Source organism: Curcuma longa, chromosome 15, assembly GCF_044706935.1.
Source record: "Curcuma longa cultivar G26 ecotype Majalengka, Jawa Barat chromosome 15, ITB_CL_G26_1.1, whole genome shotgun sequence".
Taxonomy (NCBI): domain Eukaryota; kingdom Viridiplantae; phylum Streptophyta; class Magnoliopsida; order Zingiberales; family Zingiberaceae; genus Curcuma; species Curcuma longa.
In genome coordinates this window covers 3342498-3368568 of record NC_133875.1, presented here as the reverse complement: position 1 = coordinate 3368568, position 26071 = coordinate 3342498, and the positions used below count along the sequence as shown (strand labels likewise).

General features: G+C 39.0%; 7 protein-coding genes across 9 annotated transcripts; 6 read left to right on the top strand and 1 right to left on the bottom strand.

Annotated features, from left to right (window-relative positions):
- Positions 1 to 558: 558 nt before the first annotated feature.
- LOC141846782 (uncharacterized) lies at positions 559 to 1213 on the top strand. The gene has a single exon (XM_074734832.1). The coding sequence runs from the start codon at positions 604 to 606 to the stop codon at positions 1051 to 1053; it is 450 nt and encodes a 149-aa protein (XP_074590933.1). The 5' UTR covers positions 559 to 603; the 3' UTR covers positions 1054 to 1213.
- A 1859-nt stretch (positions 1214 to 3072) lies between these two features.
- On the top strand, positions 3073 to 6793 carry LOC141846370 (putative mitochondrial adenine nucleotide transporter BTL1). 3 transcript variants are annotated; one of them, XM_074734390.1, is made up of 5 exons: positions 3073 to 3241; positions 3927 to 4021; positions 4771 to 5104; positions 5904 to 6141; positions 6285 to 6793. In XM_074734390.1, exons 1-5 carry the CDS (start codon positions 3074 to 3076, stop codon positions 6533 to 6535), a joined length of 1086 nt encoding a protein of 361 aa, XP_074590491.1. In that variant the 5' UTR covers position 3073; the 3' UTR covers positions 6536 to 6793. The 3 variants fall into 3 exon arrangements, with proteins under 3 accessions (XP_074590491.1, XP_074590492.1, XP_074590494.1); XM_074734391.1 differs by lacking the exon at positions 3073 to 3241 and adding an exon at positions 3332 to 3434; XM_074734393.1 differs by lacking the exon at positions 3073 to 3241 and adding an exon at positions 3446 to 3606.
- An 879-nt stretch (positions 6794 to 7672) lies between these two features.
- Positions 7673 to 8221, top strand: LOC141846526 (putative invertase inhibitor). Its single transcript, XM_074734569.1, has one exon. It carries the CDS (start codon positions 7673 to 7675, stop codon positions 8219 to 8221), a length of 549 nt encoding a protein of 182 aa, XP_074590670.1.
- Positions 8222 to 8540: 319 nt separating this feature from the next.
- On the top strand, positions 8541 to 13850 carry LOC141846327 (cytoplasmic 60S subunit biogenesis factor REI1 homolog 2-like). The gene is made up of 5 exons (XM_074734344.1): positions 8541 to 8719; positions 9656 to 10243; positions 10329 to 10498; positions 11686 to 11904; positions 13505 to 13850. Exons 1-5 carry the CDS (start codon positions 8615 to 8617, stop codon positions 13662 to 13664), a joined length of 1242 nt encoding a protein of 413 aa, XP_074590445.1. The 5' UTR covers positions 8541 to 8614; the 3' UTR covers positions 13665 to 13850.
- A 2601-nt stretch (positions 13851 to 16451) lies between these two features.
- LOC141846522 (pathogenesis-related protein PR-1-like) lies at positions 16452 to 17211 on the top strand. Its single transcript, XM_074734564.1, has one exon. The coding sequence runs from the start codon at positions 16452 to 16454 to the stop codon at positions 16959 to 16961; it is 510 nt and encodes a 169-aa protein (XP_074590665.1). The 3' UTR covers positions 16962 to 17211.
- A 1303-nt stretch (positions 17212 to 18514) lies between these two features.
- On the bottom strand, positions 18515 to 20374 carry LOC141846708 (aspartyl protease family protein At5g10770-like). Its single transcript, XM_074734745.1, has 2 exons — positions 20090 to 20374; positions 18515 to 20016 (listed from the first exon to the last, which is right to left on the bottom strand). The coding sequence occupies exons 1-2, from the start codon at positions 20256 to 20258 to the stop codon at positions 18755 to 18757; spliced, it is 1431 nt and encodes a 476-aa protein (XP_074590846.1). The 5' UTR covers positions 20259 to 20374; the 3' UTR covers positions 18515 to 18754.
- Positions 20375 to 20947: 573 nt separating this feature from the next.
- On the top strand, positions 20948 to 25606 carry LOC141846369 (uncharacterized). The gene is made up of 3 exons (XM_074734389.1): positions 20948 to 21204; positions 23198 to 23716; positions 25180 to 25606. Exons 1-3 carry the CDS (start codon positions 20962 to 20964, stop codon positions 25399 to 25401), a joined length of 984 nt encoding a protein of 327 aa, XP_074590490.1. The 5' UTR covers positions 20948 to 20961; the 3' UTR covers positions 25402 to 25606.
- Positions 25607 to 26071: the final 465 nt, after the last annotated feature.

Here is a 26071-nt window from a genome sequence, read left to right as displayed (position 1 = left end):
GATGAGGTTCTTATTCCAATCAGAAGAACAATGAGATGTCAAAGATATTATCTTCTTTGGCTCTAATGGTTGGATTTCCAACTCGTATCATTAGATCCTAAACAAAAGATATTTATGTTTCTTGAAGTTCCTTATGTGTTTGTTAATTTTATAAATAAAAATTAAATTATATTTATAAATAATATTTATGAATAATATTCACAAATAAAATTATAAAACATCAATTATAATATATAATTCTAATAATATTAGTATTTCATATCTGATCAACATTATTAATAACATTATATTATATGAATATTTCATATTATAATATTATCAATATTATATTATAGAAGTAATTATTATAATTACGTAGTAATAAGTATGATTTTATAGTTATTATAATAATATTAAAAATAAATATAATTTTGAAAAAATAAAATGTAAAGAGGTTGAATTTATAATAATAAAAAAAGCTCTTTCGGCTTAAAATCTACCAAACTTAGGTTTTATTCGTCACGCTGTCGTCACTTGTCAAAACCCCCAAATCCTTTTACTACCCAACGGGGAAAAACCCTAGCTCTTATCCTATTTCGGCGACGGAGCACCTCCGGCGCAGTAATGGAGCAGCCTCCGATCCCGACCGCGTCGTCGGTCGCCGAGGCCGCTGGAGGCAAGGCGAGCCCCAAGACAAGGAAGCGCTCGCTCTCCCCCGAGGAGATTCTCGCGCACTATGAGTCTCAGGGCTTGAACTCCCGCGAGGCCGCCCTCCAGGCCGTCGGCGATCTCCAGGCGCTCCTCTACAGCGCCCTCCCCTCCTCACGCGGCAGCAAGAATGACCGCCTCACCGCCGACTCCCTCCGCAAGCTCGACAACGCCAACGCCCGCCTCGCCATCCTCGACGCCAAGCTCGACTCCAAGCCCGACATCGGCCAGTCCTTTGCGATAGGACTCGCCTCCGGCGCACTCCTCCGCGGCGCCGGAGCCGTCCTTCCGCACGTCATCGGCAGCATCCGCAGCATCTGGAGCTCCGTTGATGCCGCTACCAAAAGCTCCTCCTCTGCGCCTTAGCTCACAGGGTACTGCCTCCCTACTTCTCCCGTTTGTGAACTTGAGCAATAAAAATTCCATCTTGATCGCTTGAATGCTTAGCCAAGTAAGTAGGCTTGTGAAATTCCTCTCCAGAATCGTTCTGATCACAGTACCTTTGCGTTGTTGCCAGTAGGAACAAGATTTGCACAAGATTTTGCACAAGATTCACATGAATTACTGTCATTACTTGTTCAGATTGTTTCTCTTCCTTTTCTTCCTTTTCTTTTCAATGACTAAATCAATGCTTACATTCTCGATCATTTGTTTCTCTTCTAAATCTGGGGCTCCTTCCAGACAATGCTTGCATGCAACACCTTAAAGCTGCTAGCTGATTATATGCAACACAACATCACATAGCAAGAACATCTCTTATCCAATTGAATGCCAACTTTAGTCACCATGACATTCATTTGTTGATACCTACTTTTAAATATTCTATTTTTGAATTCATTTAGACTAAATACTCAAATTTTGTTTTAAATTATCGCATTCTCTCCTTAAGGTGATCTTCTTATTTGCTTCTCCTCGAACTCTTCCCAATCCATTCTCTTCTTTAACATTCCTCTAGATTTTGGCTAAGGTTTCTATCATCTTCATTTTAGGGTTTTCCTTGCCGTTAAGTTACATCTTCTTTTTACTCAAGATTCTCTCCACTATATCTAGGGCGGTAAACAAGTCGAACCAAATCAAATTTTATAGTGTTCAAACTTGTTTGATAAGGCAACCAAGCTAAGTCGAACTAAGTCTAAAATGGACTAAGTTTTTGAAATGATTGATCAACCTTGACTTGGTTTAGCTTGAGTTTGATTCAAGCTTGAACTTGGTTCGTTTAAATATTATCTAACTCTCCTTGTAAATTTATTTGATTGTTTGAAATTTTTACATTTTAAATGGATAAGAGTTTTATTGATGAACATAATTCTTAAATATTATTCATGAACATTGTTTATGAATAATTATTCACGAACGTTGTTCATGAATATTAATGAGTTAAATAATATATGTATTCAAGTTTGTTTATTTAATTTAACAAGTTAATCAAACTCATTTATTTAATTGATCTTGTATATATTGAACGTTCAATTTATTTACAATTCTAATTGTATTTAGCAAAAGTAGATATTTTTAAAGTTAATCTTTATTTGTTGCTATTGCAAAAGAAACAAATATTTCTTTTTTATTTTTACTAAATATGTTCTTATAGCAACCAATGTAGTTCTTTGTACTTAACTATTTATTTTTAAAAACTTATTTTAGTAATCACCTTTTGATGATAATTCAAAGTTGGCCTGTCCTTAGTGTTATTATTATTTTAATTAAACTAAATGCTAGTATTAAATAGCTAGACGATTTAAAAATTTAAATAATTGTTTTTTAAATATAAAAATATTTAAAGAATAATTTATTCTGACGTGGTCCCTTTTGGCCAAATTATTGCTCCCTTGGAAAAAGTATTCCCAACACAATTTTCACCATCTTACAATCCTCAAATGTATACCACTGGTTGAGTCTCCTCCTGTCCAATCACAAGAAGGTCTGAAACGGGTACGAAAAGGCCAGTCCACGCGTATTGGGATAAAAAGATGTTTTGCATTTTTAGAGAAATAAATTAAGATATTTCATTTAAAGGATTTGATAATTTCCTCCTTCAAATTCAAAAGCATGTAACAAAGACCGTGCCTTTTTGGGTTCAGATAAGTTTAAGAGAAAATTTTCATTTTAACCATCATTTTTAAGTTTATTGTTAAAACGAGTTTCAAACTTTAGGAATTATTATTATTATTTTTATCATTTTGTTATTCAATTATCATTAGTGCTCAGTGTTATTTGTAATTTAACAGTGTTAGTGATTATAAATAGAAAAATAAAAGTTGGTAAATTTTGAGGACAATTTTAAGGTGGTGTGTTTTGCAAAAGCAGAAAAATCATGGGGGTAAAAAAAATTTCCCTAGCTTTAAAAAGAGAGGAAATAAGAGAGGTCGGCGAGCCGTCGGCTGCGATGAATTTGGAGGCGGAGTCACGGAGGAAGCGGGAGGTGGTCGTCCTGGGTTTAGCCGATGCATGCGGCGATGAGATGCCGGTTCCGAAGGAGGTAGAGGTTGACAAAGTCGCCCCCGCGGCCGTCAAGCTCGGTTTCCAGGGCCCCGATATTGGAGTCGCGTTCAAAGTTTGTCTTTTTCACCGATTATTTTTGTTTTTGTATTCTTCCATTTTGATCCGATGGTTTTTGGTTGTTGCCCTTTGATTACTCTTGTTCTTCTGGTCAGAGTCGCCTTGCTTTCGATTTAAAGATCTTTTTTTATTCTCAATCGGCTGGTGTAATGAAGGATCTCGTTCTGTTTTCAGATCCTAATCGCAAGGTTTCGTCTTTTTGACTTTTCTCTTTGTTTTGTCACTCCAGGTTGCACTTTTTTCGAGTTCAAATCGTTTGATTTCCAATTAGTCATGAAGATCTCACTTTTGTTGCCATTGGCCCTGCGTTGAGAACGTACTGTCCTTGTTCCTTTTCATTTATTACGACTGTTCTTCATGGTAAAGTGATCAAATCCCCTTTTGCTTGAGTTTTAGTATTGCCTTTTTATGCATCTCCCAGTTTAAAAACCTTCCTTTAAGTTATAATATGCTTTGTTCTTATTTTCTAACATCTATTTTGACACGATCTCTAACCAGAGATAGACGCTGTCTGTTCATATGCTTATTTTAGCACTTCTTATTTTTGGTTGTACTCTCGAAAAATTATTTCATTATTTGACACTCACTGTCGTGGAAAATTTTGAATATATACACGTAATCGTTTTCCACTTTAGGTTGTGGTTTAATGGATGTAATTTCGGTCGCTTGTTTTGTTCCAGAACTTCTTCAGGCGTAGAGAAGTTGGCGAATTTGTTAGCGGAGCATTAGCTGGTGCTATGACTAAAGCTGTTCTTGCTCCTCTAGAGACTATCAGGTTTGGTTCTTCCTGTTTGACTTTATTTTATCATTTTAAAATAAACAAACAGTCTCATTTACTTAGCTGTGATAGATCTGATTACATATTTACGTGTTATTTTGGTGAAGTTGGCTTGCTTGGGATATAGATTTGCACTAAATGATGAAACTTATTGTACCAGCTATCTAGTGTGGGTAATAACATCATACTAAGTAAAAATTTGTAATTAACTGATAAGTATAGTTACATAAAGTTTTAACTGTGGCCACTGATAAGGTCGACTAGTTTCAAAATGTTACTGCCGCTGTTAGTAGAATCAGTTACTATTATGTTATACATTTTAGTACTAGAGATGTCTAAAACTACTCTGTGCCGAAATTTGTTCATCGTTTGTATATTTTATATTTTGCCATTGAATCTTGATGCTTCTCGAATTGTGTCTATATTACTGTAAGATACATCCCAGGGGTTAATTGTGCGATTCATATCACTTTTGTTTTTTTTTGCAAAACTATTCAAAGTTGGTCTAGATGCTCATGTGTTGATGAGCTAAATTGTTTTCGTTGTGTCTAATGATTTATTTTTATTGTAACTTCTCAAGAAGCTGCTGTCTTGTATCTTCTTTTTGTTGCTATCGGATTTAATTGGATAGCAAGCATATGCAGTTTCAAAATGGGAAGCTATGGCAGTGACAGTTGATTTTGTTTTTCATGATTTTGTTATGGATTTCATCTGAAGTAGATTGGACACCAATGGCACTGTTGCAGGACGAGGATGGTAGTCGGAGTTGGATCCAAGCATATTGCTGGTAGCTTTCTAGAAATTATTGAAGAGAATGGTTGGAGAGGGCTTTGGGCAGGAAACACTGTTAACATGCTCCGCATAATACCTACACAAGCAATTGAGCTTGGTACATTTGAATGTGTAAAACGTACTGTGACATCTGTACAAGAGAAATGGAAGGAGGATGGAAGCCCAAAGCTAGAGATTGGCCCAATGAATCTAGATTTGTCCTTTCTATGTATGTCTCCAATTGCGGTTGGTGGAGCTGCTGCTGGTATTATAAGCACAATCATCTGTCATCCTCTTGAGGTTCTAAAGGTATATTAGATCATGATGCAAAAATCAACTTTCCTTCATTTGCTGTTTTAAAAATATTAGAAAATTTTCCTGGGTGAGAAGCCCAGTTAAACCATTGCTGACAAATGCTTTTCCTACTTTGTTATGTTGTTTGCTTAGATTTGCAATTCTTTAAGAACTCCATGTTGGATTATTAACATGCCCCGATGTCTTTGTGTTTTGATACACTAAAGGGTGAATGTTTTCATTTAATTATACACAATTTTGCAGATATAACTTTTTATAGGTCAGAAAATTTATATGGATTGATGGCTTTTTTATGTTGAGAAGGAGCTATTAAACCTACTTATATATTGATTATCTTGTGATGATGATAAATTGCTGTACCTATTAGCTGAGTTTCAGATAGATGAGAAAATCCACTTGTTTAACTCTTACATTAATTGAAGAATCATAGTTTCTGAATCGACGACTAGGTTACAAATTATATTGTTCAATCAGTATGTTTCTTTAACAAGATATGGCTCTATACTTACCTTGTGCAAAAAAAGGACAAGATATGGCTCTAAGGGAGGTTGTCAGCTGCTGTGTTTCTGTTCTTGATCCCTAATACTTGTTGTGCACAATTCCTTTCTCATCAAAATAAAACAGACTTCTTTGGATATGTTTCATTTGGATATGATGGAATGTGTTTCTGTTTCAGTAAATGTTAGTGTTTCCAAATAACAATAAGTACCTTCTTTTAATCTGTTGCTTTGATGTACTATTTTTAACATGGATACATTTGCTCATCTTACTTTATGTCCAACAACAATTACAGGATCGCTTGACTGTGAATCGAGAAGCTTACCCCAGCATCACTCTCGCGCTTACTAAGATATATAAGAATGATGGGATTGGTGGTCTATATGCTGGCTTATCGCCAACATTAATAGGCATGCTTCCATACAGTACATGCTACTACTTCATGTATGATACCATGAAGACTCATTACTGCAAATCCAAGCAGAAGAAGTCGTTGAACCGTGCAGAGCTACTGTTGATAGGCGCTCTTTCTGGTATGCATTCAAGTGCAGCTATATAAGTAACTTAATGAGATTATCGTCGCATGTATTAGTTTGCATTGCTCAATAAATTGTTGCATTTGTCACTCTTTAACTGTGACAGAAAAACATTTAGCTGACTGCATTTTTATGGTCAGGTTTTGTGGCAAGCACAATCAGCTTTCCACTTGAAGTTGCAAGAAAGCGGCTAATGGTCGGATCTCTGAGAGGAAAATGCCCACCTCACATGGCGGCCGCATTGTCTGAGGTTGTTCGCGAGGAGGGCTTGCTGGGCTTGTACCGAGGTTGGGGTGCCAGCTGCTTGAAGGTGATGCCTGCATCAGGAATCACTTGGATGTTCTATGAAGCATGGAAGGAAATTCTGCTGGCAGACCAACCTCATATTTAATTTAATTCGCGAAAACGATTCTTGCCATAGTTGCTCATTACGATTCCATCGCGGCTACTCTGCGGAGGGTGATGCTTGTTGTTTTTTTTTCCTCGCAATTTCACCTGCTGCAGATTGAGAAACAAAAGAGTTCTGATAACATCATATTGTAGACTGATGATGAAAAATTTTGACTCTGTCATTGGATCTGTAGACTTTGTTTCTAATGTATCGATTGCTTCTTGAATGAAAAAAAAAAAGCTATGTTCTTCTCATTCATGTTCAAGCATTTGCACTTCCATTGTGATGTGTGTTGGATTAGCACTGAGCCAAAGATTCGTTAAAAGTTTGATAATTTGATGAAAATTAACGCTTTTATAATCAGATCAAATGTAGTTATTCCTAACTGTTGAAGTTTTCTTTATAATGTTCAACATGATAAACAAAGAAAAGAGCTTCAATTATTTTGGAAAATAATTTAAGCTTGTTCTTTAAAATAGTTAAAAGCTTCCAAAATAATCTGATAGAACTTAGTCTTTTGTAGGGTTGAGTATTCGGTTAAAACCGAATCGAACCGAATCGAATTAAATGAAAACCGAATAAATCGATTTTTTTTTGAACCAATCAAATTGATCGAATTTTCCAATAAAATTTGAACAAATCGAATCGATATTTTATCGATTAATTCAGTTTTCGATCGAATTAACTAAATTAATAAAAAATTTTAAATATTATGAAAATTTTACTAATTAATTAGGGATTTATAAATTTATTTACTTAAAATTTATAAATTATTTTTCTAGCTCCGTTTATTCAATTTAATGAATAAAAAATTTTAAGATTGAAATGGAACCAAATTAATTGATTTTTTTTAAAAAATAACTGAAAATTTAAAATAATCAAATTAAAATTTTTAATTCGATCGATTCAATCGGTTTATTTGATTTAACTAAATTTTTATTCACCCCTAGTCTTTTTGTGGTCTCCCAAAGATGTCGTTCCCCAATTCACCACATTCTCTCATTGCTCTCCGAAAATAATCAGAAACTCAAAATCTGACACCGATAAAAGAACACTCGTTGAACTGTTCTCTTCTCTCTCTCTAACCTCAAGAACAAGAAGAAGCTAAGGTTGCAACGAAGGTTGCAAGAATAAACCATGGCCGCACTCACCCACCCTCCCCTGCTCCTCCTCCTCGCAGCCGTGGCGTCCCTCACCGTGGCGGCCGTGTCGGAAGACCCTTCGTCGCCGAGCACACTTCAGGAGAACTGCGCGCACACGCCCTTCCCCAACTTGTGCGTGACGCACCTCTCCTTGATGCCTGAGAGCCACACCGCCGACGCGCACAACTTCGCGGAGCTCGCGATCCGCGCCGCCGCCTCGACGGCCTCCAAGACCTCGGCCTTCATCGACAACACCCTGGAGGCCGCCGTCAACGACTCGACATGGCAGCAGTGCCTCAACGACTGCGCGGAGAGCTACATCGACGCGGTGGAGCAGCTGGACGACTCGACGGGCGCCATGGAGTCGAACAAGTACCCGGACGTGAAGCGCTTCGTGGCCGCGGCCGTCACCGACGTCGAGACCTGCCAGGAAGGCTGCAAGGCCGCGGTGTTCCCGGAGAAAACCAAGGTGGCGGAGATGAACGAAGAGGTCAAGAATCTGTGCGCCGTCGTTCTGGACCTCGTCGGCCGCCTGCCCAATTGACTGCTCGTTGATCACGTAGACGACGCCATTTATCTATCTACATACATGCATGCGATCGTAATTCCTGTCTTATAAACCTTTATTGCGAGCTACCAGTGATCATTGAATTCTTTTGATCGATTGATCTCGAAGTATCAGTGAATCGCACTTTCGATTATAGATCTTGAATTACTTTGTAATTCAACCAATTTTGTATAACGATTTTATTATGATCTCGGGCCTCTCTATAATGGGCTCCATAATGGGCCTTTCGATCCAAACAGACTATTTAAGGAAGAGAGGGATCGCGTGGTTGTAGGCATTCAGCCGCCGCCGTCGCTGACTCTGTGCTTCGCCGCCGAAGACGATTCCACAGAGTTCGGCGGAGGTGGAGAGGGAGAGAGAGGGGGAGGGATGCTGACGCTTGCTTGTAACGCTTGCAACAAAGAGTTCGACGACGAGGCGCAGCAGAAGCAACACTACCGGTCCGAATGGCACCGCTACAATCTGAAAAGAAAGGTGATGGATTTTACTGGCCTTCCTAGGGTTCGGCTTCCGACGCTCCGGATCCTTGAGTTGATCAAAATTTTTTTTCTTGCTTTCATATATCGGGGGTTTTCCTTTCTTGTTTATGTTTGTTTGTTTGAATGATTGGGGTTGAGGATTAGTCTTCCGGAATGTTATGGGGCTTCGTTAAGATTGCGCTCCTTGATCTTTGGCGTTCTCTGTTTTGTTGAATTCTTTCACATGAATAGGACGTGTGATCCAGAACAAAATGGTTTTGCGGCACTTTCCGGAATTGCCAGACTGCAGAATCCTTATTTTGTATTGTGCAGTGGAAACAAAGTTTTGAGGGTTGTCGTCGTTTTGAATGATAGTCTTGTAGGTGACTTTCTTGTGGAGTGCCTACCATGAATATTTTTGGGGGATAAGACGTTCCAAACATGATCAGTGAGTTATCTCAGTGGCTTAAGTCACTGGCACGTTAACGGATGCTTGGATTATATTAGCTGTTATCCCAGAAATTGGCTATTTGCTAGTCTTCACTTTGAATAAATATCTTGATCTTTTGCTTTTCTTTGCTTGTCCCATGGTCGAAGTGTAGAACATGTATAAAAATACTAATGTGCTTGTCTTTCACAGGACCTTCCAGGTTTTTGTTAAAGTCATCAGAGAATATGGTAGCTTGGTAGTATTATTATAATAATGTTTGATATCTTTGGTTTTGGGTATGCAAATTTAATCATATGATTTGTGTACAAAGATGCGAGTGATATAACTAAAGGATAAACTCTGAATCAGCAGAAAGTGTCCTTGCTAATAGAGTTTCAGCTCAAATCTTTGACAGTCGTATTAATCATAGTAAATAGTATTTTTTTAATAATAAAGTTATATTAAAACATCCCCGCATGCAAAAAAAAAAAGTTAAAATAAACTTGGTGCCATATGTCTCAGGTTGCAGGAGTCCCAGGAGTAACAGAAGAGTTATTCCAAGCTAGACAGTTAGCTCTTGCTGAAGAGAATAGCAAGTTGAGTGCAACACCAATGCTCTATGGATGTGCTCTTTGTGGCAAGGAATATAGAAGTTCAAAGGCACTAGCTCAGCATCTTAAATCACGAACTCATGCTATGAAAACATCAGAGGAGGTGAGCCCTTCAGCTGCAGCCATCACTACAATAAAACCATATACCCCGCAAACATCAAATAAAATAACTAGTAAGGCTCATGTTATTGGAGAAAATGAGGATGTTGAAACAGATGAGAGTGAGGATGAATGGGAGGAAGCTAATCCTAATGATATGGACATGGCTTCCGAATCTTTGTCATATTTGCATGTTGGGGAAGGCAATGGTGCTTCTGATGATGAGCAAGTTGATGTCATCGATGAAGAATTGGATACTTCTTGTTGCTTTATTTGTGATCAAAAGTATGAGAGCGTAGAAAGTTGTATGGTTCATATGCACAAGCAGCATGGTTTTTTCATACCTGATATTGAATATTTGAAGGATCCCGAGGGCCTTCTTACATATGTTGGTCTCAAGGTGGAAATTTCATTTGCTTTTCGTATGTTCAATATCCTACTTCCAAAATTTCTTCCACTGGAAAAATCATTCTCTCTTATGGCAGGTAAAGAGGGATTTTACATGCTTGTACTGCAGTGACAGATGTCTTCCCTTCCAAAGCTTGGAAGCTGTAAGGAAGCATATAATTTCTAAAGGTCATTGCAAATTGCGTTATGGAGATGGTGGTGATGATGAGGATGTGGATTTGGAAGATTTCTATGATTATAGCAGCAGGTTTATCTCCTGGGCTGATTAATGATTTTGGCTTGTTTTTTAATCATCAACATCATCAGCAAACCATGATTTATCCCAACTATTTGTGGTCAGCTATATTTTAAAATAATAAAACAAGATAAAATTTATTTAAATATAGATGATGATATAGTAGAAAATAGAACCTAATGATGTAGAAAGATCCATATAGTTGATCCCACCTAGTGAGATAATGCTTGGTTGTTATTGTTGGTTCTAATTTTATATTTGATCCATTTGCAAATCAATCAAGTGCTTGTGATCGCAAATTATGTTTATATAGGACCACACAATCAATATTCCACCTTTTTATGTTTTAGGTTGTTTCCTTTGACATTCATGTGTGCCTTCTACAAGTGACTCCCTAAATCTACCAAATGAATAAAATGATGCATCAACTGGACTATTAGGGAGTCGTGACTCGACTTTTTGATGTATTCTGAAAACAAATTTATCAGAAGCTAAAGAAATGACTGATATAGAAATTATGTTAAGCTCATTGTTGAACTTGCCACAAGAAAAGGCAAAACTTGAAGGATGATTACCTAGAAAAATATTTTGAACATAGTAGTGTTATGAGATAAGTGACTATTTGAGTATTTGTTTTATCACTTGAACATTTTGATTATTGTGAAAACAAATTCTTCCCTATCTTTGTTCACTATCGGTCTTAAATTAAGTTGATGCTAATATGAATTTATAGCAACAACAAGCCGTCTTACTTCTAATTTGGTCAGTTGCATGAATTTTATCCTTCAATTGAACTCTGTATAGGTGAATGTTTAACAGTAATACCCATGTCTTATAAATAATTTTTACATCAGCTAAAGTTTTCACTCTCTGGCTCTTATGAATTTACTGTTCCATTCAAATCATATAAGAATCTGTTGATACTCTTTGAACATGCTTGTACTATATTAATCTATTTTCTCAGATTTTATCATCTCGCCACATTTAATTTCTTTTGCATAATAATTTTTTGCTTTTTTTTCTTTTCTATTAACCATGCACATCCATCTTACTATTCTCATATCCACTACACCGTTATTTTTTTAAAAGAAAAATTGTAATCTTTTTGCATATTAATGTTGTTTTACATTCTATTCAATTTGAATTTGCTCTGGCTGAGATTTATTTTCGACATTTAATTGTTGTATGCTTTTTGCTAGTTATGTGGATGCAGATGGTAAACAATTGATGTCAGTAGAAGACATGGACAATAGTGTTGAACTTGGGAGTGGAGGTGTTGAACTCATCATAAAACACAAAACAGAGACTGGTGTGCTTGTTCGAACTCTAGGATCTCGAGAATTTCTTCGTTACTATCGCCAAAAACCACGGCCATCTCCTACACGTGAAATTGCAATGGCTGTTTCTTTAGCAACAAGGTACTGACACCTTTAATTTTAGATGCATTTGGAAAATTTTTGGTTGCTTGGATTGACATTGTTCTACAAAAAAGTTTTTCTCTGCCCAGTTTCTTGATCCACTTCTTGATGACATTGTTTCTCTTGATGTTTTGAAGTTTATTGATGGATATTATTATCTTAGGATTTTATGCTATGTACTTGCTTGGATTTTGTGGTCCCTTGGATTTTTGATATGTTAACAGCATGATATCTAACAAGGTATCATGTCACTCATCTTTGACTCTGACATGCTTTTGGATGACTGGATATCTTTGCTATGTGCTTACTTGGATTCTTTGGTTGTTCATTGTGTCGGTACGCCAACAATCTATGAGATCTAATAGGGCATAATGGTGTTTATCTTTGCATTTGATGATGCTTTAAAAAAGAATGGAAGATCTGTTAGTTAAGGCTTTGAGTAAGTGACAATTTTGGAAACTGCTGAATTGTAATTGAATAAATAAACTTGATCTTTATTCAAGTTGCCATTTGACTGTTCTGAATTTTTTTGTATAATATTAAACATAAGAAAGTAGAAGCTTAACCAATTGGTATCTTTTGACCTTTTTAGTTTGATTTAAAATGGTTCTTTTTCCCATTGCTTCCCTGGTTGTTAGCCATTTGATGGCTTAGACCTTATGGCCTATTTGGGTCGTTTTTTGTTGAATTAATTCTAGTATAATTTTTTTTTAAAGAAAGCCAAGGGGCTAGACAAGGAGAAACATATTGAATATAGACTAGATGGTGGCTAATGTATAGTGTATCTCCCCCTTTCGTCTCTGAAAGTGAATACATATAATGCGAGAATCAATTGTTTATTGGAACTATAAAGATCAATCAGATATGACTGATTGGAGAGTGAGCAGACATTTGGACATTTTGAATGTACAACAGTAAAAAAAAGTGTCAAGTCCCAACTAATTGGTGTTGCCTTTTGAATCTTATCTCGCCATTAAACTTTATGAAGTCTATCACTATATCCAACATTTTTAATCCACTAATAAAAATAAGATGTGAATTATTACATTAATTTTTTTTCGCAATTCTTAATCTCCTGAGTAATTGGATTGGTATATGCTTAGCTTCTTGCATTTGTGCTGATTCTAGTTCTTCAAGGCATTGACTGTCATATAGCAATCATTCATATTTCTACTCTCGTTCTTATTATTTCTTCTCAGTTGGACATATGACCACTACTTTATCTATCTAGATTCATGCTTTTTATTGTGTATCTGATAATTATTTTCTATTTTCAATTATATTCAAGTATACTGCTGTCTTTTCTGCTGATCAAGGAATTTGATTTCAAAAATCATCTTTAAGTCTCAACCTCAGTTTTTTTGTTTATTTTAAAGGATTCCTGATTTATTAATTTCCTCTTGTTTTGTGTTTTTTTTACTTTGTTTTTTTGAGCACATATATCTATCTGACAATTGATTGTTGCTATCTGGAATCGAATTTGAAATGAAAGTCATTCACCATATTGAGTGAGGCGATTTGTTATCTAAGCATTCTTTACCCTTAGTGACGGAAAGAGGTGTTTCTATAAGAAACAATCTAACAAGAGGCATCCCTGCAGGTATCGAAGCATGGGCTTGGCAACTGTACAATCGAAGGAGCCAATTGTTAGGATGAAAGTTATGAGGGAGATAAACCGGCGTGGAATAGAATCTATGCGCTCAAAGATTGGAATGAAGAGTAACGTCATTAGAAATCTCCCTAAGAATGTGCCATATTAAGGTAGAGAGAGCCTTTCTATTTGCTTATAGCAAAATTTGCATTACATGTTAAGAACGTAATTCATATTTGTGTGGTTCTGTGTGATAGATTTTATTCTTTATGTTTTATGCTGTAGTATTTATGATGGTTCAAACTATAACATAATAATTAACATCAGCATGGCCCTGTACTGAGTCCTGCATCAACTGACCTCTATTATTTTCTTTCTAATTCTTATTTCCTCTACATGCATAGATTAGCCGCATGGAAGGCTGGACTGTTTTTTGAACCTTTTTGGTTACACACTGAATTAAGTGGAGTCAGAAAGGTATTTTGGTTTTGGTTTTTCTCGATCCCACTGGTCCAGTTTGAGTTTTATAACTATGCTTGGCATCATATCATAGCATGCCAGATTGGGTTGGCCTGTCGGACTAGAAAAAATCAGGACTCACTTAGCTAATAATCTGAAGTTGTATGCTTAAAAACGTACAGAACTCATTCAACAATCATCAATTTGTCATTCAGTCTGAGGAAATGAACTAGGAAATCATGAATGTGAGATATTAATTTTTGTTCACTGTGTAGATATGATTATATGAATAACTGTAAGATCAATCCACTGAATTAGCAGAACCATTTCCTAGTTTACAATCTCAGGGCTATAGAGAGTACAAATGATATGAATGTAGATGTTATCAGCAGGACAATAACTTTGCAAAAAACCAAAGTTGTAAGTAAATTAACAACTATAACATTAATTCATCACTGTAGCATTAGTTCTTGTAACAGGTAGGAAGAAACAAAATTGCTTTAAGAACAGAACACAAAAGCAAAGGACAAGTTTGAAACTGAGACCGGAATGTATTTGAAGTTCCACACGTTCAACTTGGTGACCTCTGTGGAATGCTCTTGCGCCGGTGCCGCTTTTCCTTAGCATGGTTGGCTTCCTGCACATGAGTTACCTCTGTTTCGCGTGAAGGAACCCCTTCAAACTCAGGTTTCTCTACCTTCTCCATCACTTCATTGTCCCCCTCCTCTAAATCTTCCTTAATTATCTTCTTAGGCCTTCCTCTTTTCTTCTGTAGGTGCACAAAATCCAAGCCATCCTCACTTTCCCTCGCTACTATCTTCAACTTTCTTTTCAGCTCATTACCCTCATCCATGGTATGACAGTTGCTAACATAGGCTTGTTTTTCAGTAAGATGGTTTTAGATTTGAAGAGGAGTTTCAGTAAGATGGTTTAAGATTTGAAGAGGAGATTTAATGACACCTGCTGTGAAACCCATTTATGGATCATAGTGGGTAGGGCAATTATAAAAAGGTAAGGTGGTGGTTCAATATGAAACCAACTCCAAGTGCATGAAAGTGTTCTGGTTTGGATTGTCTTGCTTCTAATTAGAGAAGAATTATCTCTAAAAATTAATAATTAAGAGAAATATGCTGAAATGGAAGCACTCAGATTCTGAACCTACAGAGTTCTATCTATCCCAAATAAGGTTCCCTCATTGATGTCTCAACCTGTAGCACTTAAAGACAGTTCAAACTTGCTTATAGGTCAAGTTCTTTTTGGGTGAGATTAACTTTCATTGAATTTATGGTTGGTGCACTGTTTAGCCTACTCACTCACATACATATACAGATAGAAGCAATGAATGTGCACCACAAGGACTAAAACCAGTTAGCTAATGACCTACATGATCATCTCACATTCATTAGAGGGACCTTCTACTTCTAGATGTCACTCTATTGACAAGATCTAGAAAAGGAGTTCATTGATGAATACAAACAATTTACATAGGGAATTATATGAATCATTACATGCACACGCACAATATTCATTTACTGTCTTGAACAGTCCTTGAATGAAGCAGGTACACTTTGGTGTTGTTTATCTTACCGAGATCATACTATTTGCTGTACCTCCTTCCTTTGGTTTTTGCGCATATCTTGCTCACTGAACATGTTCAGCACCTCTCTTATTGTTCATGTCTGAAACTCGCCATGTTTTTGGTTGTGTACAATAGAGTTGAAACAAACATCGACCCTGCATCTCATCAAACCTTGTCGCATGTTCCAGTCAACCAAGAACACTTAAACTGCAGGGTACCAGCTCAGAAACCCACCTAGTGCATGAGCTCCAGATGCACTACAACTAGTATAACCCTCCACTTTGGCTCAAGTACCAGCAGCAGAGTTTGAGAAGGTAGAAGCACAGTTTGGCTACTCAGTGGGTTCATTATTGCTAATGCCATGCACACACATGCACAAATGACCTTCACTCTTCAAAAGCTTCTGATTTTCATGAAGCTCAGACTCTGTCAAAGCTTGCTTGTGGTCCACCAACATAGTTCTCTGTGCAACCATCTCTAAATTTGCATATGAACTACATGTGATTATGACCTCGCATTGGTCCCAATTAGCCTATAAATATTCCTTCTACCATGTTATACCTAGTGGAAGATTGCATTCATCCTAGCATCTTTGAACCAAATGATCTCTCTCACCAACCTCCTAATCATTGATTTCATCAATCTTCTACTGTCCATCAAACCTCCCCCAGAACATGACATGATTAAATGATGGTGTTCCAAGAGATTATTTTTTGAAAAAGATGGTGTTTTTCTTTTTTTTTTTTTGTTTCTCTATCTTAGTTGGATTTTAGAATCTAAGGTTTCCATCACTGAACATGGGTGCCACCAAACCACCACCCAATCTATATCTACTCCACTAGTCCATGCCCCAGGCATAACTATATAGTGAGGCATTTTAACAAACAGGTACCGGGCATTAGCTCACTCACCACGGTCATGGTGAGCTCCAAGGTTCCCTTTTCCCTGCTGCTCCTCGTCGTGGGGTTCCTGCTCTGTTGCGGCCAGGTCGGTGCCAGGCGGCGTCCGCGGCCGGCGGCGGCGACGCAGTTCCTGCACTCGCAGAACGCGGCGCGGGCGGCGGTGGGGCTGCCGCCGCTGCCGTGGGACGCGCGGCTGGCGCGGTACGCGGCGGCGTACGCGGGGGCGCGGCGGCGGGACTGCGCGCTGGTGCACTCGGGCGGGCCGTACGGGGAGAACATCTTCTGGGGGAGCGGCGCGCGGTGGCGCCCGGCCCAGGCGGCCGCCGCCTGGGTCCGCGAGCGGCGCTGGTACCACTACGGCTCCAACTCCTGCTCCACCCGCGAGTGCGGTCACTACACGCAGATCGTGTGGCGGAGCACCCGCCGCCTGGGCTGCGCCATGGTCGACTGCGCCGCCCGGCGAGGCGTCTTCGCCGTCTGCGAGTACGACCCGCCGGGCAACTACATCGGCGAGAAGCCTTATTAACCACCAATTTACCCCCCTGTAAATGCCTCAAAGATCGCCGGATCGATCTCGATACTTGTTCAATTTGAGCCCTCGATTCTCGCATGGTCCATAACTTCGATCAACTGTGGAATAAAATTGGAATCCAATGACAACGAGTGGTCGGTGATCTTCCCTCAGTGGCAGTGACAGCAGCAGCAGCAGCTGTCGTAGTTGGCATTGTAATGAAGTTACAGAGTAGCATGTGAACGTAGGGACCAATAAACTTAAATTTTAGGCTTTAAATGCTCATAATCTTACACATATTTAGCACTTCTAAATCTTCCATCTCTTTCCCATAATGATTCCAACTGGATCCACGATCAATTCCTCACAGTTTATATGAACTTTGCTTCCCTCAATGATCCTTCAGGCTTGTCTGCCACTAGAAACAAACAAGAGGTTCATCATCTCACCATGAACAGTATCAGTATTAGCTACTCAAGAAGTGAACTTACTAATCACCAGTTACCTCTGTCAGCTATAAAGTGGAAGTTAATGTCTATGTTGGGAGGGCCGAGGACACTGGCAACCTGCAATAGATCCTCATGAATGCTGCTGTCTTTTGGTTGCATGCAGCAGTTAAAATTGAATGCTTCCTGTTCTTAGATTCCAATAAAAGTAGGGGGAAACAGCAACTGCAATAAACATCAGCTCTTCTCAGCAACAACAATTCTTCAAGTACTGTGACAACAATAAACAGTAACAATGTAAGATCCACTGACCATTAATGTTGTAGATGATGCATTTTCCCCTCTTTTGACTCACTCAAAGAGCAGTAGTTTAATACATTCAGCAGGATATGAAGTCAGTTTCTTGTTCACATTCACAGGTTGCAAGCATGGCAATGAAAAACTGCACAAGATGATACAGCACATTAATGGTGATAATGCTGAGAGAGAGAGAGAGAGAGAGTACAAACCATTATGATGATGCCTGCAAAATGCAGGAAATAAACTTTCCTCAAGGATCCAATGCACTCTTCTTCAGTGTACATCGATATCTGCATTTTTAAAAAATTTTCCTCAAAACATATTAAAAATTTCTGCAAAAAGGAAAAAAAAAATTGAATCTTTCATGGAGAAAAGAGGAAGAAATCAATGCATCGAAGTTGAGAACAGTGCCGGGTCCTCAGTACTTGAAGGAGCTGCTGCTTGCTCATCAAATTTCACAAATTCTTCCTGAAAACAGATTGGAGAAGAAGCAAAGCTTACTCTGTTTGCCTTTGTGTATATTCTGGTATTTAACTTCTCATCCATTAATTCTTCTTCAAAACATTGAATTTAACCTCTTGGCTTCAAGGGAAATTCTTGGTTTAATTAATTAGTCATGATAATTATTTTGTTTTTACGTCTCAAGTTTAATTATATTAGTGAGTTGATTATATGGTTTACAGAGGCTTTATGCTTAATCCATAGTTTTCCATTTGCACCTGATTCTAAAGTTTTAGTCATTTTTAATCCGCAGGCAGCCATTGATCTGCTTTGTATGTTTGCTCGAGCAATCATGGTTCAAAGAACAGGTATGATCAATCATCAGCTGAAGTGTATCTTTCTCTTAAACTGATTCTGATGATAAATTCTGAAAGCTGAACATTAAATCAATAGAACTATGATTAGTTTGTAGCTGAAATACCAAAATGCAAAAATCTAGCAATGCAAGTATCTCTTCTAATAGGAGAAGATAAGTACACTCGATGAACATACCTTTACAGTGTAACAACACAGTAGAGTTCAGAAACCAACATCTTTACAAAGTTCAAAATTTTTGATCGATCAACTATACCCACAATTCTCCTCTGCAAACCCTAGCCTTGATCCCACAGTATCATACACCACCCTCAGATTCTTCTGCTGGTAGTTCCCAATAATCCCAACCTCATCCTCATAAGCTAGGCTCGCGAAGGCCAAGCAGGCCTGAGATGCATCTTGCTTCACCAAGTAGAGTACACCACTGACATCTACTTCAACCTCTGCTTCCCCTTGGAACGCAAACCTAATGTTGGGGATGCTCACTTCCTTGTATCCACTCAGGTCGAAGCAAGTGTCTAGTATCGAAAATTCGGGCGCCGGCGGGAACCCAGAGAATTGCCTCAAGAACTCATCCTTCACCAGTTTGTAGACTGAAGGGGCAAGCCGAGTGATCACTGTCCCGGAGTCGATCAACACCTTGGTGCTGAATTGGTCTGCGCCTCCAAGCTCCACTCCGCCGACGCTCATGCCGGTGAGGTTGAGGAAGTAAGAGGATGAGTCAGGAAGCATGTCAGTGAACACGACTGGTGTCGAATTCTTGTAGGCATTGTAGGCATTGCCTAGGATCAAGGAGCCTGATGAGTCGAATTCCTGAGTTGGGAGGCAGTAGGAGAAGACACCCTGAAATTGAGGCGTTGTTTGAGAGATTAGAGAGAGCTGAGCCTTGCCGAGCCCCATGAGACCAGAAGTCCCACCGAACATGCCTCCATTGCTTTGCCCACACCCGAACACAAACCCTTCCACTGAGACACTAGCCAAGCTGATGCTGTCCCTGGCCAACACGCCATTGGTGTAGGATCCATCCCCGTAACTGAGCTCGTAGTTGCAGCTCGGCCGGTCGGAACCGCACACGCCCGAGATTCCGGTGGCCGCCCGTAGGGAATCGCAGGTGGAAGTGTTGCACGGGATGGGCTGGTAGGAAGGTGAGGCGGCAGGGTCGAAGAGAGGGTCTTCCTGGCTGTAGCAGGACTTGCATGGCACGCACTGAACCCAGGTCAAGTCGCTTCCAGTGTCCACTATCACCGTCATCTGCTTGCCAGCGAGCTCGATCGTGACGATGTAGTTCAGAGTTTGAACCTTTGCTCCGGAGTTGAGAGGGAGTCGAGCTTCTGATGGAGCTGCTTCTGCTCTGTTTGCCACTGTATATCCCAACCGGGACTGCAAAGATCGAACTCTGGCATTGTCACCAGCTAAAACCTTCCGAGTTGCGTCCTTTCTGCTCTGGATTGGCCCAAAACAGTAGCTTCGTTGCTTCACTTCTAAGATTGTTGCACCAGCTACTCTCCCTGTCACCGAGACGCTAAATCTTAAATTTGTTCGAGGCTAAAGAAAGAGCAGGTATGAACTAATTCAACTCACTTGATCTCTGCGGAAGGCATTTCTCGGAAGTTTTAGTGACCCCGAGCTGAAGTCGCTGCTGCAAAACCAGCACTTTCTTCTCTCCGAGAAAAGAAACACCGCCTACAGCAGCAACAAGAACAAGAGGAAGGAAGGCAAACCAGGAGGCGGCGGCCCTGATCCTCACCATCAGAAGAGGAGAAGGAAGAAGGAAAAGGAAAGGGACTAGGGAGGATGAACGGAGAGATTCTCAATTGTGGTGGAATTTGGCATGGAAACAAAGGAGAATGGGCTGACAAATTGGACCTACTCCACAGTGCATGAGAAAAATTATTGGGGCTTCACGTGCATCACCTCCCACAGACACAGAGCTCAGCGCAGTGCTCTGTCCCATTGGGTTGGTCATCTGCCATGGCCATGAAGAATTCCTGCAAACTATTTAGGCACTGCCTCGTGATTTCTTCTTCCTGCAACAGTAAAACCCGTGAACAGAGAATGCCCATGCTCCATAGCACCATTGAAGCTTGTTCAAAGGTTTGCTGCATTTGCGCACCTTCATGTTCAACTCATGAGTTGATTGATTAACCTCGAGCTTTCAATGTCGTGGTGCTGTTTCCTATGTTTCCTCACGATCGAGATTCGAGACGAAGGCCTGAGCAATGCGGGGCCTGAGGGCGGCATCGAACAGGCAGGCTCTGACGGCCTCGACACTGAGCTGGGAGATATAAATGAGATGGATAATTTACAAAATCACCCACTAAGTTTAAAATATTCGTCCGGCAATGAACCGGTTCGGCCTATATTGATTTGGTTCGGACCGAGCCGGGATAAATGGGTGGACCTTTCGGGAACCTTTCCAGCTAATCAAGCCGCTCCCTTTCTCTCTCTTGTCGATGGCTGCCGTGCTAATAACGCCGCCGCTATTCGTCTCCTCGCCGGCGGCGGCGACCCGCGCGGCTCATGCTCAGGCACCGAGGAGTCTTCCGTGCCCTTTGTCGAGGCGGAAGCCTTCGTGTGCTTTGAAGCTGAAGCGGTCCCCTGTCGTCAAATCCCCTCTCCGCTTCCCTAGGTTTCGGCTCTTTGCCGCCTACGGGGACATCACGGAGGCGGAACAAAAGGATGAAACTTCGGGAAAGGTACCATCTTTTTTTTGTGCCTGATTACTTAGGTGTAAATGGGAGATCTTGTTGCTGAAATTGCTGTTTGTGAATTGAATGGTACTTCTTCGTTTTTGAATATTTATAATTCATGGAGGGTTTCTTATTTCAGTCGATTTGGGCATTCGGTTAGGTATATATTACTTAGTTTTGGTGTTGTTTGTTTCGTTGTATAGTACATCTTAGTTTGATGGCTAATTTTAGAGGATTTTCGATAGGATGCCAGTGAATGATGATTTATGGTTTTTGAAAGAGGTTCTGGGAACATTTTCCCATCAGCTTGGAAGATCATAAGAAGCTAGTTTACTGACCTGCCCAGGGGTGGATTGTCCCTTTGAATTGTTGTGATGAACAAGTTGAATTTAGTATTATTTGATAGGATTTGAAAAACAAATTAGAGTACATGAAACAGGACAGCAATGTCTCGCTGATTTGTTAAACTGGCCATAGCAATAACATGATCTTATATGAGAGTGATACTCATTTTCGGCCCTGGCTTGTGGATTAAGAACCATTCCAGTTCTCTCTTTTGTGTTTTTACTCTTCTTGAATACCTAGATTCACGAATTCAATCATCGCTTGGGTGTTTGTTACTCTTCTTGAATACCTAGATTTACGAATTCAATCATCGCTTGGGTGTTTGTTACTCTAAAATGCTTGTCAAAGCTTAGATTTGGAGACTGTGTTACTCTGAGCAAGATTTATACTGCATGGTTGGTTAGCAAGAATAGCTATTCCATTCTTCAAGAGTTCTAGCGGGGTAGTCATTCCCAAGTTTGTTTATAAAATGAACCTAAAATACCAAGTTAGATAGAATCTTTATTCCTTTGCTCTTATTGAGTGCAAATCAAAGTGTGGAAAAGATGGTTTGATTATAAATTTTTAACCTTGTGTAGATTGGGTTCCTTCCTAATAGCTTAAACCTTTGAAATAAGTATTTATGAGTTTGGTTGTGCAAAGTCTATATATGTCTTGCCTTATACTTTGGGATATTAAATGTTAGAATCATCATCCAGCTATTTAGGTCCCAAATCCCAACTTAAGCGTGGGATACTGAATAACATGGTTTATAAATTGTTCCCAGCAGTCTGCATGGGCAAAACATATAGTATCTCCCATTGTTCGGCAAGTGAAATGGTCTGAAACCACAATCCTAATCTTCGTCACAGCTTATTTTCACTCCTCGATGGCCAATGCTCATCTCCCCTTCATGTAAGGTGAGCCCTTTAACATTGATATGTGTGACTCATCTTCCTTCTTATCCAGGTCTTCCTCAAATGAATCTCCAGTGCTCCTCCTCCTCCTATTAGGGTGAGACTAGATCCCCTTCTATTGCAATTAGGGCTTTCTCCTTCTTCACCTGTTATGGCTTTACACAAGAACCAACACCACATGCAGCATGACCTGCACAACATGGTACATCTCATTTTAGTTGGGAACTGATACCATCGCATGGAACTAGATCTAAACCTTGCTCAATAGTAGGATAAGATCCATTTGGCCAACACCAAATATTTGGGATATACAATAGTGAGCTAAGGGGTTATCCAATCAAAGCTCAATGTCTTTGGCTTTCATGCTTTCTCAAGTTAGCCAGGATTCAAGATTATCTGATATAATTGAGTGCAAATATGTAGGGGAAAAGCCTTTTAATTAAATTTAGGAACCATTTCTGAAGATTCTGGCTAGTATTTAAGGATGAGATACATGGAAATTAATAAAGGAAGTGGCTCTTGAGAATCTTTATATTTGAGTCATTATGCATGAATCAGATGGGAGGTAGTAGAAGGGAAAAAGAATGAAATTACGAAATGAGGAAAAAGGAAAACTAAGGGCTATAGCAAAGAAATTGAGTTAACATGCTTATTTGAAGCTTAAGTTTATGTTCTATTGTGAGTACTGTTTATTTTTGAGTTCATATATGTCATCAGGGAAGCTCAGTACATCCATACTAAAAGTCCTACTCTCACAGGAGGATTCCGGTGAAGAAGTTTCTTCAGACGATGAAACAACTGATGCCAAAATAAATGACACAGAAGAGACAGTTGCTTCAACTGTAATGTTGGCTCTGCAGGCATACAAAGATGCTTTGGCTAATAGAGATCAATCTAAAGTTGCTGAAATAGAGTCCATTCTTCTGTCAATCGAAGCTGAGAGGAACACTCTTTCATCTAAACTTGCTTCTTTATTGGAAGAATTGTCAACAGAAAAGGATCGAGTTATTCGGATCAGTGCTGATTTTGACAATTTCAGGAAAAGGACAGAGAGAGAGAGACTTTCTCTGATGACCAATGTGCAAGGTGAAGTAATAGAGAGTTTATTGCCTGTGTTAGACAACTTCGAAAGAGCTAAATCACAGATAAAGGTAGAAAGTGAGGAAGAAGAGAAAATTAACAGCAGCTATCAGAGCATTTATAAGCAGTTCATGGAGATCTTGGCGTCTCTTGGTGTGGAGGCCATCAAAACTGTTGGGTGTCCATTTGATCCATTGGTAAGGATTTTTGGCTTTCTTTCTGTTGAAATAATATGTTAGACTTGATGCTCATTTGGCATAAGCTTCCTTTTCTTGCCAAATTTGAGAAAAAAATTGGTGCCATTAGATCATTTTAGTCCCTGTGTGCATTTGTCATGGGAATTATGTAGTTCCAAGCTAGTTAAAATTTAGGCTAACTCGACCAACAACTTCTCACAGGGGCAATTTTACCTTAATTTACATTTCTAATACTGGTTTATTATATCAAGTTTAAAAGAATATCATGAACTTTTTCCTTAATTAATTATTTATGAATTAATGATATTGATATCAAATAGAATAATTATTTGGGGGGAATGAAATTGATAGAATAAAACAAGAATATCAATTCCTTAGTTTGGTTTATGGAATGGAATAATTGGATTATTTTCATTTCTATATTTTATCTTTGAGTAGTGATTCACTTATGCTCTTAGTCCAAGGAATCAGTTTGCTAAGGAATAGAGTTTATTCAGAGAGAATAAAATTGACAGAATATAATAAAAATATATACTCCTTGGATTGGTGCATGGAATTGAATAGATTGATCATTTTTGTATTTGGTTGTAGAAATGTACAGATAATAGATAAGAAGTCACCACAATGATAAAATATTCTTTCAAGTATAATAGTTCACCTGGCTCATTTGATTTGTGTGTTCAGTTCTCACCTACTATGCACTTGTTCTGCTCGGCCCATCAATAATCCAATAGACCTCTTAACTCATCCAAATCCTGCTGACCCAGTGGGCTTGTCTAGTCCTCTTAATCTACTCTTCTGACTTGCTCATATAGCTTTTCCTGTGAATTTGTCCATATTGATTGTATCCACTTTCTTTTTTATAACTAAACATAGGAGTCTATTGGAGTTTTTACAGAATCGAATAACTATTCCTATGAACCAAATGCCCCATTACTGAGATTCTGAGAACACACTTCAAACTGAAGCCAACAAACATCTAAGTTTGTTTTGGTTAGAAGGGGTCCTTTAGGACCATTGATTCATATCAGCAGTAATTGCATTAATTTTTCCAATCATCCTTCCTCTTCATCTAAGCCAGGGGGAGGGCGTCGTTATAAGAAACCCTTAGTATTGTTCTCTTCTCACTTCTTTCATTGGCCAGTCTGGCTCTTGGTTCTTATTGTGCCCGCAGTGAGAGAAGTCCACTTCACATTCCTTTTTTCTTAGTTTGTCGCACAGTCATTGAAGTTTTCACCCGGCCAACAGGTTGTATGCTTTTTTTTTATCTGTCATCACCAAAACCTTTCTTGCACACCAATCCCATGCACTATGCATCCAACAAAGGTCCATTCAATTGTCTCCATGAAATGTTTTCTGTTGCATTTAGTTTCTTTGTATATACTTGTGCATTTAATTTCTTTGTTTTATACTGTGGATATTTTTTTCCCCATTGCTTACGAGTTTGTAATTTGCTTTTGAAGCTTCACGAGGCGATAATGCAGGAGGAATCATCTGAGTATGAGGAGGGCATCATAATCCAAGAATTCCGTAAAGGGTTCAGACTCGGGGAAAGGCTCTTGCGCCCATCAATGGTGAAGGTCTCTGCAGGTCCAGGTCCAGAAAAGGGGGGAGACGGTGTTGCCGTGGCATCGGATGATGATGAAGCTAGTGAAGACGTTGAAGATGATGAAGATTCTGAGTAAATTGCAAAATTGAATTTCTCCCCGGCAGGTTTTACCAGCAAATCTAAAAGCTATGAAACTTATTTGACAAACAGATGTTGTAAATTGCGGTTCTAGGATCTTGCAAGTTCTTCATTTGTTGAGAAAAAATCTGATAACTTTATGCTGCATTGTAAGTTTTGAAGTAGGCATTCAGCTCAATATCATTTATACTCTTTAAGCAACTTCTCTCTTCGGGTGCTTCTGCAAAGATTGTTGTATCCAGAGTTTCTCAAAGTTGCTAGAGTTATTCTAGTCTTAGATAATGCCCTTGACATTGTATTCATGTAAAAGGTGGAATTTACCATCTCAACGGTTCTATACGGTCAGTCCCACGACTATATGTAAGGAGGTAAATTGAGAAGTTGTAGTTGGCCACGATGGAGGAGGGGATTATCTCGATTTCATCGAAATTTGAATTCTTGTCAATTTTTACAATTCTGTTTCGTCGTAACCAAGTCAGTTATGTCATGGGGGCGCTCTAAACATTGTATTGATGCTACACCCAGGGGATTATGAAAAAATGATGATATTAATTATTATCTAATAATCTTGGATCCTTTTGTGGTTTCACAAAGGTTCTAATGATCATGTTGTTGGCAGGAACAAGTGATATTTGAATCTAGCAATTAAGTGTGTCAAAAGTGAATCC